At 64.8% G+C, this 11,291-nt stretch overlaps 2 protein-coding genes across 4 annotated transcripts; one reads left to right on the top strand and one right to left on the bottom strand.

Annotated features, from left to right (window-relative positions):
• Nucleotides 1–169: 169 nt before the first annotated feature.
• LOC104633585 (proteinase-activated receptor 3) lies at nucleotides 170–2,609 on the bottom strand. The gene is made up of 2 exons (XM_010299831.2): nucleotides 2,358–2,609; nucleotides 170–1,338 (listed from the first exon to the last, which is right to left on the bottom strand). Exons 1-2 carry the CDS (start codon nucleotides 2,590–2,592, stop codon nucleotides 314–316), a joined length of 1,260 nt encoding a protein of 419 aa, XP_010298133.2. The 5' UTR covers nucleotides 2,593–2,609; the 3' UTR covers nucleotides 170–313.
• A 2,800-nt stretch (nucleotides 2,610–5,409) lies between these two features.
• Nucleotides 5,410–11,291, top strand: FCHSD1 (FCH and double SH3 domains 1). Of its 3 annotated transcripts, XM_075766406.1 has the most exons (19): nucleotides 5,410–5,479; nucleotides 5,819–5,916; nucleotides 6,168–6,213; nucleotides 7,107–7,180; nucleotides 7,408–7,552; nucleotides 7,642–7,778; nucleotides 7,859–7,922; nucleotides 8,050–8,178; nucleotides 8,379–8,501; nucleotides 8,587–8,682; nucleotides 8,758–8,865; nucleotides 8,954–9,058; nucleotides 9,280–9,510; nucleotides 9,594–9,677; nucleotides 9,801–9,957; nucleotides 10,087–10,292; nucleotides 10,418–10,514; nucleotides 10,595–10,662; nucleotides 10,817–11,291. In XM_075766406.1, the coding sequence occupies exons 1-19, from the start codon at nucleotides 5,459–5,461 to the stop codon at nucleotides 10,880–10,882; spliced, it is 2,055 nt and encodes a 684-aa protein (XP_075622521.1). In that variant the 5' UTR covers nucleotides 5,410–5,458; the 3' UTR covers nucleotides 10,883–11,291. The 3 variants fall into 3 exon arrangements, with proteins under 3 accessions (XP_075622521.1, XP_075622520.1, XP_075622523.1); XM_075766405.1 differs by having other exon boundaries at nucleotides 8,587–8,865; XM_075766408.1 differs by lacking the exon at nucleotides 10,595–10,662 and having other exon boundaries at nucleotides 8,587–8,865; nucleotides 10,817–11,001.

The following is an 11,291-nucleotide window of genomic DNA, read 5'->3' as shown; positions in this document are numbered from 1 at the left end:
GTCACTGCAGGAGGAGTGGTGAGGGAGGTGCTGGGCACCCAGCTGGTGGACCCACGGGATGGGGGTACCACCAGCCACATTGCACCGGCAGCATGCTGGGAGCAGGTCACGCCTGGAAATCCTGAAGAAGAACTGCAAAACTGGGGTAAAGTCCCCACAAACCTCAGGTCCAGGGGGGATTTTCTGCCCCAGTCTGCCACCAGCCAGGGATGGCACAGGCCAAGTAGCGCACCCCTTTGTACTGGGCACTGATCTACAGGATCGCCCTTCTCCGGGACAGGGGGCACACAGCCTGGTGCCTCCCCAGCCCTGCCTACAGCTGGCTCTCCTCACTGGACCTCAGGGGCAAGGCTGCCTTCTCCAAGGCCCTCCCCACTGAGGTCTTAAGGCCCCCTGGGCAGCAGCTGCCTGCATCCCGGATCCATCCCCGAAAATCCTGGGAGACGTAGAAGTAGACAAAGGGATCAAAGCAGTTGCTGAAGGCACCAAGTGCCAGGGCCAGGGTGTACCAGATGTAGGTGACATTGTGGCACCCCGTGGCCTCCAGCATGTAGTGGATGAAAAGCAGCACATTGCTGGGGGTGAAGGAGAAGATGAAGACCAGGAGGACCAGTGCCAAGACACGCACCACCTGCCCATAGCGTCTCCACTTGGCCAGCAGCCGCACCAGGATGCAACTGTAGGAGATGGTCATGAGCACAAAGGGCAATCCAAAGCCCAGACCCACCAGGGAGAGGAAATAGTAGACGAAGAACTTGTGCTCATCCTTCCCTAGGACATCGTGGCACGTTGTGATGTTCAGACTCGAGATGTGGCTTGTCTGGGGATACAAAAGCAGAGGGCTCATGCCCAGCCCCACCACCAGCCAGATGCCCACACAGATGCCTGCCTTGCCCCATGTCCAACTGGAGCCCTTCCACAGAAATGGGTGCCTCACAGAGATGTAGCGCTCCAGACCGATGCAAGTGAGGAAGAGGATGGAGCTGTACATGTTCCCATAGAAGAAGGCCACCATGGTGCGGCACAGGTAGTCCCCAAAGAGCCAGTGATTGCCCAAGAGGTGGTATGAGATCTTGAAGGGCAGCAGGAGGACGAAGAGCAGGTCAGCAATGGCCAGGTTGAGCAGGAACAGGGTGCTGGAACATTTCCTGAAGTTGGTCACCAGGACCCAGCAGGCCAGAGCATTGGCTGGCAGCCCCACGAGCAGGACCACAGAGTAGAGGCCAGGGAGGAGACGTGTGGTGAGGGTGCTGTTGAGAAAAACTTCCACGGAGGCGCTGGGACACGTGGCTTTTTCTTGTGGAGTGAGGCGGATCAAGGTGCGCCCTTTGTCTCTCACTGCGGAGGACACAAGGCATCAGGCTTGGCCAAGAGCCCCCTCCCACTGCCCCTTCCCACTTGGGACCATGCAGGAGCTGTAACCCCACTCTGCAGAGCTGCCAGCAAATGCAGGAGCTGGTGTCCCCCTGCACGTGGCAGTGACACCTTGGGACACTTAACATCCTGCCACCCTCGCCGTGCGGAGCCATGCCACATCCTGCGCCGTCCGTGCCGCTTGCCCAGTGGTGCTACCACGGCGATACCAGCCCCGTCCGCAGCCTAGACGGGCTCTGCCGACGTCCCATTTCCTACCGAGCCCAGCACAACAGGTCCCCCGCAACCCAACAGGATCAAAAGAGCAGATGGGAAACCCACACCAGGACAGGGTTGGGATATGGCCACCCATGCCAGGATGGGAGATGTTCTCCCACCAGAGCTCCTGCCTGCTCCTCATCCTCCTGGCCAGCCCCCCAACTCAGCCCCCCGTGTACTGCTGCTTGTCTTCCTGTGGTCGAAGGCTTTTCACTGCACGCGAAGAACAGCAAAGTCCCAGAACACCAGACAAACAACTCCTGATCAAATCCCTTTTCTGGCTTGAAAAGGGGATTGATGTTTCTCAAAAAACACGGGGCTTGTGCTTCTCAGAAAACACAGCTGGGCTCAGCTCCCCTGCACATCACCCCCGGCTCCAGTAGCTCCATCCCGGTGGTCCCCAGGAGGCCTGGTCCCGGGAGGCCTGGGTTACATCCACCAGGTTTCCCGCAAGTTCTGTCACCTCTCCGCAGCCAGAGGACAGGGGAAATTCAGGTTACAAGAGCAGTAACCTGATTTTTGCTGCCCAAAGGGGAAGGGGTGGCAAAGTTTCAGGTCTTCACTTTCGTTTTCAACATGGACATGCAAGCAAGGCAGCAGAACAGTGCCCTGAGCTTTCACCGTGATGCCCAGCTACCCCCTCCAAGTATCACGGGGCATGATGTCGGGGTGTCCCAGCGAAGCCCCTCTGCCCCATCACCCCCCAGACCCACCCAGGCACTTACTTGGAGAGAACTGGGTGGCCGAGACGAGCCAGATGCAGCCAAGCAGGACGGTGACACAGGCAGCAGCAGAGCTGGGTGAAGGCACCAGCCGGGACATCTCTGCGAGGTGGTCTCTGCACAAGCTGGGTCTGCACAAATGCCACCATGCGTCACTGCAACAGGACAGGCACCAGCGCTCTCCCCACTGGAACCCTACCTCTTTCCCCTCCACGTCGCGCCTACGCCCTGCCCACATCTCTGTGGTCCAAGCAGCCAGACAAGAGGCGGGGAGCATGAGATGACTGTCAGCTGCCACCGCCGCCAAGCATCCGGGGACATCATCGAGGCCGGGGTGGTTTCCAACCGCCAGCACGCAATGGCACAGCTGCGGGGAGGAGGAAGCAGACGTAATGCAGCCGTCCAAAGACAGTTGTGAAGCACAGTGGGCAGATGGAGCTGTACGTGCCCCGGGCACAGGGCAGGAAGGACACAGCTGGCTCCCAACCTGGTGACACGTGCCCTGGCACCATTGCAGCATCCCAAGTCATGGGGCACCTCTGCCCAGCCCTGACGGGACCAGACATCCCCAGGGACTGATTGCCTCGGTCGAGCTGACAAGCCAATGTCATAGAATCATAGAATCATAGAATGGTTTGGGTTGGAAGGGACCACAAAGATCATCTAGTTCCAACCCCCCTGCTGCAGGCAGGGACACCCTCCACGAGACCACGTTGCCCAAAGCCTCATCCAACCTGGTCTTAAACACTTCCAGGGATGGGGCATCCACAGCCTCTCTGGGCAACCTGTTCCAGTACCTCAGCACTCTAACAGTAAAGAATTTCTTTCTAATATGTAATCTAAATTGACCCTCCTTCAGCTTGTCACCCTGTGGATGGGCCACCCTGCATTGTCCCATTCTGCCGTCCCTTTCCTGCCACCCAAGTGGGTGCTGGGTGGCCCCCAGTCCATTTTCCCAGCTCCCTCCCACAGCAGAGTGCAAAACCAACACACAGAGCTAGCGACACACACAAAGCCTCACACATCGACAGCATCAGGGGAACCAGTGTGCTGGTTTTGGCTGGGATAGGGTTGATTTTCTTCATAGTATCGAGCACGGGGCTGCGGTTTGGCTTTGTGCTGCAAACAGTGCTGATAACACGGGGATGTTTTTGTTCCTGCTGAGCAGTGCTGACACAGAGCCAAGGGCTGTTCTGCTCCTCAGCCCACCCCACCAGCGGGATGGCTGGGGGTGCACAAGGAGTTGGGAGGGGACACAGCCAGGACAGCTGACCCCAATGACCAAAGAGATATTCCATACCTTATGACATCATGCTCAGTATATAAAGCTGGGGGAAGAAGGAGGAAAGAGGGGGGACATTCGGAGTGATGGCATTTGTCTTCCCACATCACCGTTACGCGTGATGGAGCCCTGCTGTCCTGGGGATGGCTGAACACCTGCCTGCCATGGGAAGTGGGGAATGAATTCCTGGTTTTGCTTTGCTTGTGTGCACGGCTTTTGCTTTACCTATTAAACCGTCTTTATCTCAACCCACGAGTTTTCTCACTTTCACTCTTCTGATTCTCTCCCCCACCCCACCGGGGGGGTGAGCAAGCGGCTGCATGGGGCTGAGCTGCCGGCTGGGGTTGAACCACACCAGGACACGTGCAGCTGACCCCAAAAATGTCAGGGAAAGAGCAACAAGGGGACAAAAGGGACAGCGAGAAGAGGCACGAGGTCTGCAGGAACCACAGGCAGAGAAAAATCAGGACAGAAGGAGAAGTGAGAGCTGAAGGGGGTGGAGGGGGAAGGGAGACGACAGAGGGACAGAGGGGCTGGGGGACAGACAGGGGAAGGGGTGGCTGGGGAACCCTCATGGTTCCAGGTGCCCCACACCAAATGTCACTGCTCAGCACCACACCCGTGGCCCCACAGCAGGGTCCGGCCAAGCCAGGGTACATGGGACCCCACGTGTCCCTGTGCCAGGGGCTGAGGCCCCAATGCCCCACATCCCCCCACACCCCAGGACCAGAGCCTGGCACCCCAGGACCAGTGCCCAGCACCCCATGTATCACCACATCCCTGTGTGTCCTCATGCAGAAGGACTTGGTCCCCAGCGTTCCCAGTGTCCTAGCATTCCCCATGTCCCCACGCCCAAGGACATGGGCCCCAGTGCTCCCCATCACCCCATGTCCCCATCTGTCTGTGTCCCCATGTCCCCATCTCCCTGTGTCCCCATGTCCCCATGTCCTTGTGTTCCCATGTCCATATCTCCCTGTGTCCGTGTTTCCTTGTGTCCCTATGTCCCTCTATCCCCATGTCCCCATGTTCCTGTCTCCTCATGTCCCCATCTCCCTGTGTCTCCATGTCCATGGGTTCCCGTATCTATATCTCCCTGTGTCCCTGTCTCCCCGTGTCCTTGTATCCATGTCCCTGTATCGCCATGTCCCCATGTCCCTGTATCCCCATGTCCCTATCTCCCCATGTCCCTGTGTCCCCTTGTCACTCTATTCCCATGTCCCCATGTCCCTGTCTCCCCGCATCCCCATCTCCCCGTGTCCCTGGGTTCCCGTGTCTGTATCTTCCTGTGTCCCTGTGTCCTTGTATCCATGTCCATGTCTCCCCGTGTCCCTGTATCCATGTCCTCCCCGTGTCCCTGTATCCATGTCCTCCCCGTGTCCGTGTCTCCATGTCCCTGTCTCCCCGTGTCCCCATCTCCCCATGTCCCTGTCTCCATGTCCGTGTCCCCCCGTGTCCCCCCGTGTCCCTGTCCCAGCCCCCCTCCCGGACGTGCAGCACCCGCCACTAGGCGGCGCGGGGGACACGGCAGGGGGGCGTGGCTTGCCTGGCGCGATGGGCGGTACTTCCCCGGCGGGAGGCGTGGCTTGTCGGGGAAAGGGTGTGGGGGCGGGGCTGGAGGAGGAGGCGGGGCACCGGGAGGGGGCGGGGCACCGGGAGAGGGGCGGGGCACCGGGAGGAGGCAGGGCACCGGGAGAGGGGCGGGGCACCGGGAGGGGGCGGGGCGGGTCTCGGCAGTTCCGGGCTCCGCACGCGCGGGGCGGTGCCGGTGGGGACGGGACGGGACGGGACGGGACGGGACGGGACGGGGCGGGGGAGCGCAGCGATGCAGCCGCCGCCGCGCAAGGTAAGCGTGGGGCCGAGAGGGCGCCGGGGCGGGTCCCGGTAGCAGGACGAGTGATCGGGACCGGGGAAGTGGAACCGGGTCTTCTATCGGTGCCGGCGGACAGGGACCGGGTCCTGCAGCGGGAATCGAGATCCTCACCGGGGCTGGGCAAGCGGGATCGGGGCTGGGCCGTGGCCACCAGCACCTGCAGTGGCAGCCGCGGAGGGGGGCAGTCCCCGGTACCGGCCCGGCGGGGGCACCGCGCGTCCCCAGCCCCCCCCCCCCCCGCCTCCCCCCGCCGCATCCCGGCCCGGCCCGGGCCGCAGCCGTCCCCGGGCGCTGAGCGGTGCCGTCCCGCAGGTGAAGCTCACCCAGGAGGTGCGGGTCCACCTCCTCGAGCAGCTCTCGGGCCTGCAGGGCAAGCAGCAGCGGGACGCCGAGCTGCTGGAGGACATCAGGTAGGGTCCCACGCGTGTGTCCTGCCCCCGCCCCCCCGAGCTGAGACCGCCCAGCTCATCCCACGCGTGGGGCGGGGGCCAGCCTGCCAGGCACTGCTCACCTTGAGCCTGCCGCCTCGGGGTCGGGGGGCAGGCCGGGGGGGGACATCCCGGTGCGGGGTGATGGCAAGGGGGTGATGTGGGGGGTGGCCCATCCCTGCCCCCCCCCCCGGCGTGGGTCCTCGCCTGCCCCCCGTGGCCTCTCCCCGCAGGTCCTACAGCAAGCAGAGGGCCGCCATCGAGAGGGAGTACGGACAGGTAAGGGGGTGCCGCCGGTTTCAGGACCGATGGCCCTGGGGAGCCACGAGCACCGAGCCCCGTCTGTCCCCCGTGGGGTGTTCCAGAGGGGGGCACAGCCCCACGCAGGCGACGGGCAGCGTCGGAAATTATCCAACCAAAGCAGGGCTTGGCTGCTCCGTGCCGGCCGCGGAGGGCAGCGGCAGATGGGCTCAGCATTTTCCCTGCCGGGGGGGACACCAGCCGCGTCAGGGCACCCGCTGGGGTGCTCTGCTGAGCACAGGGGGGCCCAAAGCTCGGGTGTTTTTGGGGCCTGGAGGGAAAACCTTGCGGGGGGAGGAAAGCGCCTGGCTCTGCTGTCTGCTGGGTCATCGCAGGGCTCTGCTTTTAAATGTCAGAGCCTGGTCCTGCTTCATGAGACGTCCCTGCAGCGTCCTTTGGGGACACCGTGCAGCGGAGACGCCCTCCCCACTCACCTGCCACCTTCCCACGGCCAGGTGCCATGCCACCCCGCACCCCCTTGGCCCCCAGGCTGGGGGGGAACTGGCCCCCCAGGGTTGGGGTTGTGCTGCGCTTGGCTTTGCTGGGGCCTCCTCTACTCTGCCTCTGCAGCCGGTGTCCCTCGCTGGCGTCCCCTTCCTGATCCTCTGTCCCAAAAGCCGCAGTGGAGGAGTCGGGGAGTCCTCTCATGGTGGTGGCTGCTCCCCAAAAAGGTTTTCCCGTGGGGAGCATGATGGGGTCTCTGCTGACACCGAGCCACTGTGGGATGTGTGTGTCCCCCCCAACTCTGGGGACGCCCATGAAGCAGGCAGCCAGGGGGGGGGGAGCCCAGTTTCAGCCCCGGAGTGGGACGGTGGGGTGCTGGGGTGCTCAGCAGGGTTGGGGAGTGCCGGTCATGGCGGGTCTGTCCACAGGCACTGCAGAGGTTGGCGAGTCAGTTCGTGAAAAGAGACTGGCAGCGGGGCCGCGGCGAGGCCGGCGACTCAAGGTGGGCTGGGGACGAGGGGCTGGGGGTGGCTGTGCCCGTCCGTGTCCCTCCCAGCCAGGATTCAGGTGTCCCGCGGATGTCCCTGGGTGGGATCTCCCCAAGGATGTGGTACCCGACTCGGAGGGGACCGCAGGGCCTGGGGGTGCTTGCTGTCCTGCCGGGCATCCCCGAAAGCTGGCAGGGAGGCAGGAGAGTACCCTGCCCTGCCTGAACCCCCGCACCCGCAGGAGCGCAGTCGCGGTCTGGAAGGGTGTCATCGAGGGGACCGTGCACGCCGGGCAGGTCCGTGTCACCACCTCGGAGAGTTACCGTGCCCTCGCCGCAGAGGCCGCCCGGACCGCCCGCCTCTCCAAGGAGCGGATGCTGAAGAAGGTACTGGGGCGAGGACGTGTCCCCGTGCCCAGGCGATGGGGATGCCTGTGTCGTGTCTGTCCCCCCCCGCCAGCTGACACTCCCCACAGGGCATCGAGCGGCTGCAGAAGGCGCAGGCGGAGCTGCTGGAAACGGTAAAGGAGCTGGACAAGGCGAAGAAGCAGTTCACCCACCTCCAGCGGAGCAGCGAGGTGGCCAAGGACAAGGCAGCTGACGTGGAGGCTCGGTGAGCGGAGGGGACGGCAGTGTGGGGGCTGCCGTGGCCGTGGGGTGGTCTCACATATCCCCCCCCTCCATCCTCCCCAGGCTCCGGAAAAGCGACCGGAGGATATTTCACACCAAGGCCAGCCTGCAAAAACTCAGCGCCAAGGTCAGCAGCGCGGGGGGCCGGCAGGGTACCCAAGCAGAGGGATGCGGGTGTTTATGGATATCATGGGTGGGAAATGGGGTGGTGGTCCCCACACCACCACCAAGCCTCACTCTCCCTGTCCCCACAGTTCTCGGCACGGCTGGCCGAGCACTCGAGGCAGCTCGCGGGGGTGCAGAACGAGTACAGCTTCGCCCTGGTGTCCGCCACTGCCCACCTGGAGCATTACCGGCGGGTGGAGCTGCCTGCAGCCATGCAGGTAGGAGCTGCAGATGCACCGCCCCTCCTCTCCCCTCCCCGGGGTCCCCCAAGAAGCATCTCCCCAGTGCCGCTGCGAAGGGGTACGGTGGGGAGGGTCCCCCAAGTGTGGGGACAAGGCTGGCTGCCCTGGGGGGGTCAGGGATGCTCCCCAGGGGGATGCAGACAGTACCGGGGGGTTTCCCACCCGCTTTCCCCCAGGCACTGGATGGTGACCTCTACGAGCGGCTGCGGGAGCACTTGTCGGTGGCCAGCCGGGTGGAGGTAGAGACCTGCCAGGCCACGCGGGACTGGTTCCAGGGCGTTGCAGAGGCATCCGCACGGGTAACGGCACCCATCCATCCCAGGGGCGGGCCGGGCAGGAGAGGACGGGCGAGCCCCCCGGCCCCATGCTGCTCCCCTGCCGCAGGTATGCCGGGAGCAGGACCTCCTCCTCTTCCTGCAGGACCACCCCGCCTTCGCCCTGGCCCCTGAGCAGCGCTTCCAACTCACCGGGGTGGAGGAGGTAGGTGGTGGTGGGGGGACACATCACAGCAGGGGACATCCACATAGCCTTCTCAGCCACCCTGTCCTGGCCCAGGCGTGCCTGCTGCTGCCGGGGGATGACGGGGCGAGCCTGGAGAAGGAGGCACGGCGCTGGGCCACACGCGTGGCTCGGGACCGCAAAAACAAGGCGCACAGCGAGGAGGTGGGTGCTGTCTTTCTCCACGGAGCACGAGGGAGGCTCAAGGAGGGTCTTTCCCTGCCCCCCCCCCGACCTGCGGGTGTCCACCCAGGTGCTGCAGCGGCTGGAGGCCAGGCGGCAGCAGGTCCCGGAGGTGGAGGTGGCCATCGTGGAGCGGCGGATGGAAGAAGCAAGAGAAAACATCCGGAAGGCGGAGGTGGGTCCCCCAGGCAGGAGGCTCAGGGTGGCCGCAAGGTTCGTCACCCCCGGGGTGGGGAACTCGCAGGGGTGAGGAAATGTGGAGGCTGTGGATGTGGCGCTGGGGATGCTCTGCCACCATGGCAGCCATGCTGGGGACCGGGGACCACGGGCCTTGCTGGGCTGTCCCTCCACCCCGCAGGTGTCCCCTTAGACCTTGGCAACGTGTGTCACCCCCAGGTCAGTCAGGTGAAGGCGGAGGCACGGCTGGCGCTGCTGCAGGCAGCAGGGCTGGATGTGGACACTTGGCTGGCAGGGGCCATGGTGGGGACGGGCGAGGAGGCACCCACAGGGCTGGATCTGTCCGAGTTTGATGACTACGAGGACAGCGATGAGCCAGATGAGGACGATGAGCCCGGCCCTGCTGCCCGCACCTACCCCTACACCTGCCGGGTGATCTTCGGGTACCAGGTACGGCCGCGGCTGCCTGTCCCTCGCCCTGCCGCAGAGCCGGCACCCTCAGCCTCCCTGCCACTTTGTCCCCCGTCCCCAAGGGCTGCCAGGCGGATGAGCTGTCCATCGCCCAGGGCGAGGAGCTGGAGGTCATCGAGGATGGGGACGCGGAGGAGTGGGTGAAGGTGGGAGCAGGCTGAGTACCCCCCACCCCCACCCCCCATACTGGGGACACACACATTTCGGAGGTCCCCAGGACTGTCCCCACCCCAGGGGCTGGGACGGTGATGTGGTTTCTGCCCCCTCAGGCTCGGAACAAGGCAGGCCAGGTCGGCTATGTCCCTGAAAAGTACCTGCTGTCCCTGGGCGGTGAGCCGGGGGCCGGGGCTGGCCCCCCAGGACCCTCTGCCCTGCAACGCCAGCTCTCCAGCATCATGGCTGCGGAGCTAGTGCTGGAGCCTGGAGGTGGGTGCTGGGGTGTCACCTTCTTTGGGGAGGTGGACAGATGCATAGGGCTGATGCCCAGGGGATGCTGAGCCCCTGCAGCAGCACTGGGGGGGGAGTGCTGAGCCCCCCACCCCCTTCTCCCCGCAGCCTGGCTGGTGCGAGCCCTGTACGACTATGAGGGGCAGAGCCCCGAGGAGCTGAGCTTCCCCGAGGGGGCCATCATCCGGGTGCTGCCGCACGCCCCTGGCGAGGTGGACGACGGCTTCTGGACAGGCGACTTTGACGGCCGCGTTGGCGTCTTTCCCTCCCTGGTAGTGGAGGAGCTCACCGGGGGCCAGGGGGCAGCCGGGCAGGTGGGTGGCAGAAGGGTCACCACGTCCCTTCGGCGTGGGGCAGCCCCCCCGTCCTGCGCCATGGCTGCTGGTGGGTGGCCCCCCACCCCTGCTGTTCCCACCCTTTTTATCTCGTGTCTTCGCAGGAGCTGCCATCGCCATCCCCGCCGCCCTTCTCCCCTCCCGGCCTTGTGCCTGGGACCAGCCTGGCCCCCAGCCTCTCTCCCGAAACGCCTCTGGGAGGTGAGTGCCGTGGCGGGGGGGCTGGGAAAGGGTCTGGGGGGGCACGCGGAGAGCTGGGCTGAGCTGCCTGGCCCCTCCAGGTTGCAGGCAGGATGGCACAGGCAGCGGGCAGAGCTCTCCGGACCTAGCAGCCACCCGCCTCCGGCCGGTAAGCCCCATCACAGTGATGCTGTGCCCCCCAAACCTGCCCCCAGCCCCCCTGTAATGGGGGACGGTGCCACCCCTGTGCTCTAGTGGGGAGTCTGGAGGAGGGCGAGCGACCTCGGTGTGTCGGCACGGCATCCCCTCTTCTCTCTCCGCAGCTCCGTGCACCCCCACCACCACCCAGCAGAGCCCCTGAGCCCGACCCCGAGCTGCACTTCAGCTGACCGTGCGGGTCACCCCGTCCCTCCCCGCTCCCCAAAAAGCTTTGCCCAAGCGAGCCTCCGCACCCCCACGGGCTGCTGTCCCAGCGGCAGGGGCTGCCTCGTGCCCTGAGCTGGTCTCTCCGGGGGCCGCATCCTGCCCAGCGCCACTTGTGGAGCGGTCCTGCATCCCTGTGCGCCGTGGGGTGTCCTAGCAGCCCCTTTCTTGGGGTGCTCGGTGCCATGGCCGTGCCCCATCCCACCCAGCCTTTGCCTCCGCCCCTTGTGCCTGGCATCGCCTGTGCCGCCCCGGCGCAGCCCTGGTTCCCTGGGGGGGTGCTCAGCCCTGGGGCCCTGCCTGCGCCCCCAGCATCTCCCCGCAGGCAGGAGCGGACACGTGGGGGCTGTGCCCCAATAAAGCCAGTTGACTCTG

Source organism: Balearica regulorum, chromosome 14 (genome assembly GCF_011004875.1).
Source record: "Balearica regulorum gibbericeps isolate bBalReg1 chromosome 14, bBalReg1.pri, whole genome shotgun sequence".
NCBI lineage: Eukaryota > Metazoa > Chordata > Aves > Gruiformes > Gruidae > Balearica > Balearica regulorum.
The sequence above is the reverse complement of the archived record's forward strand: the minus strand, read 5'-3'. Positions and strand labels throughout refer to the sequence as shown.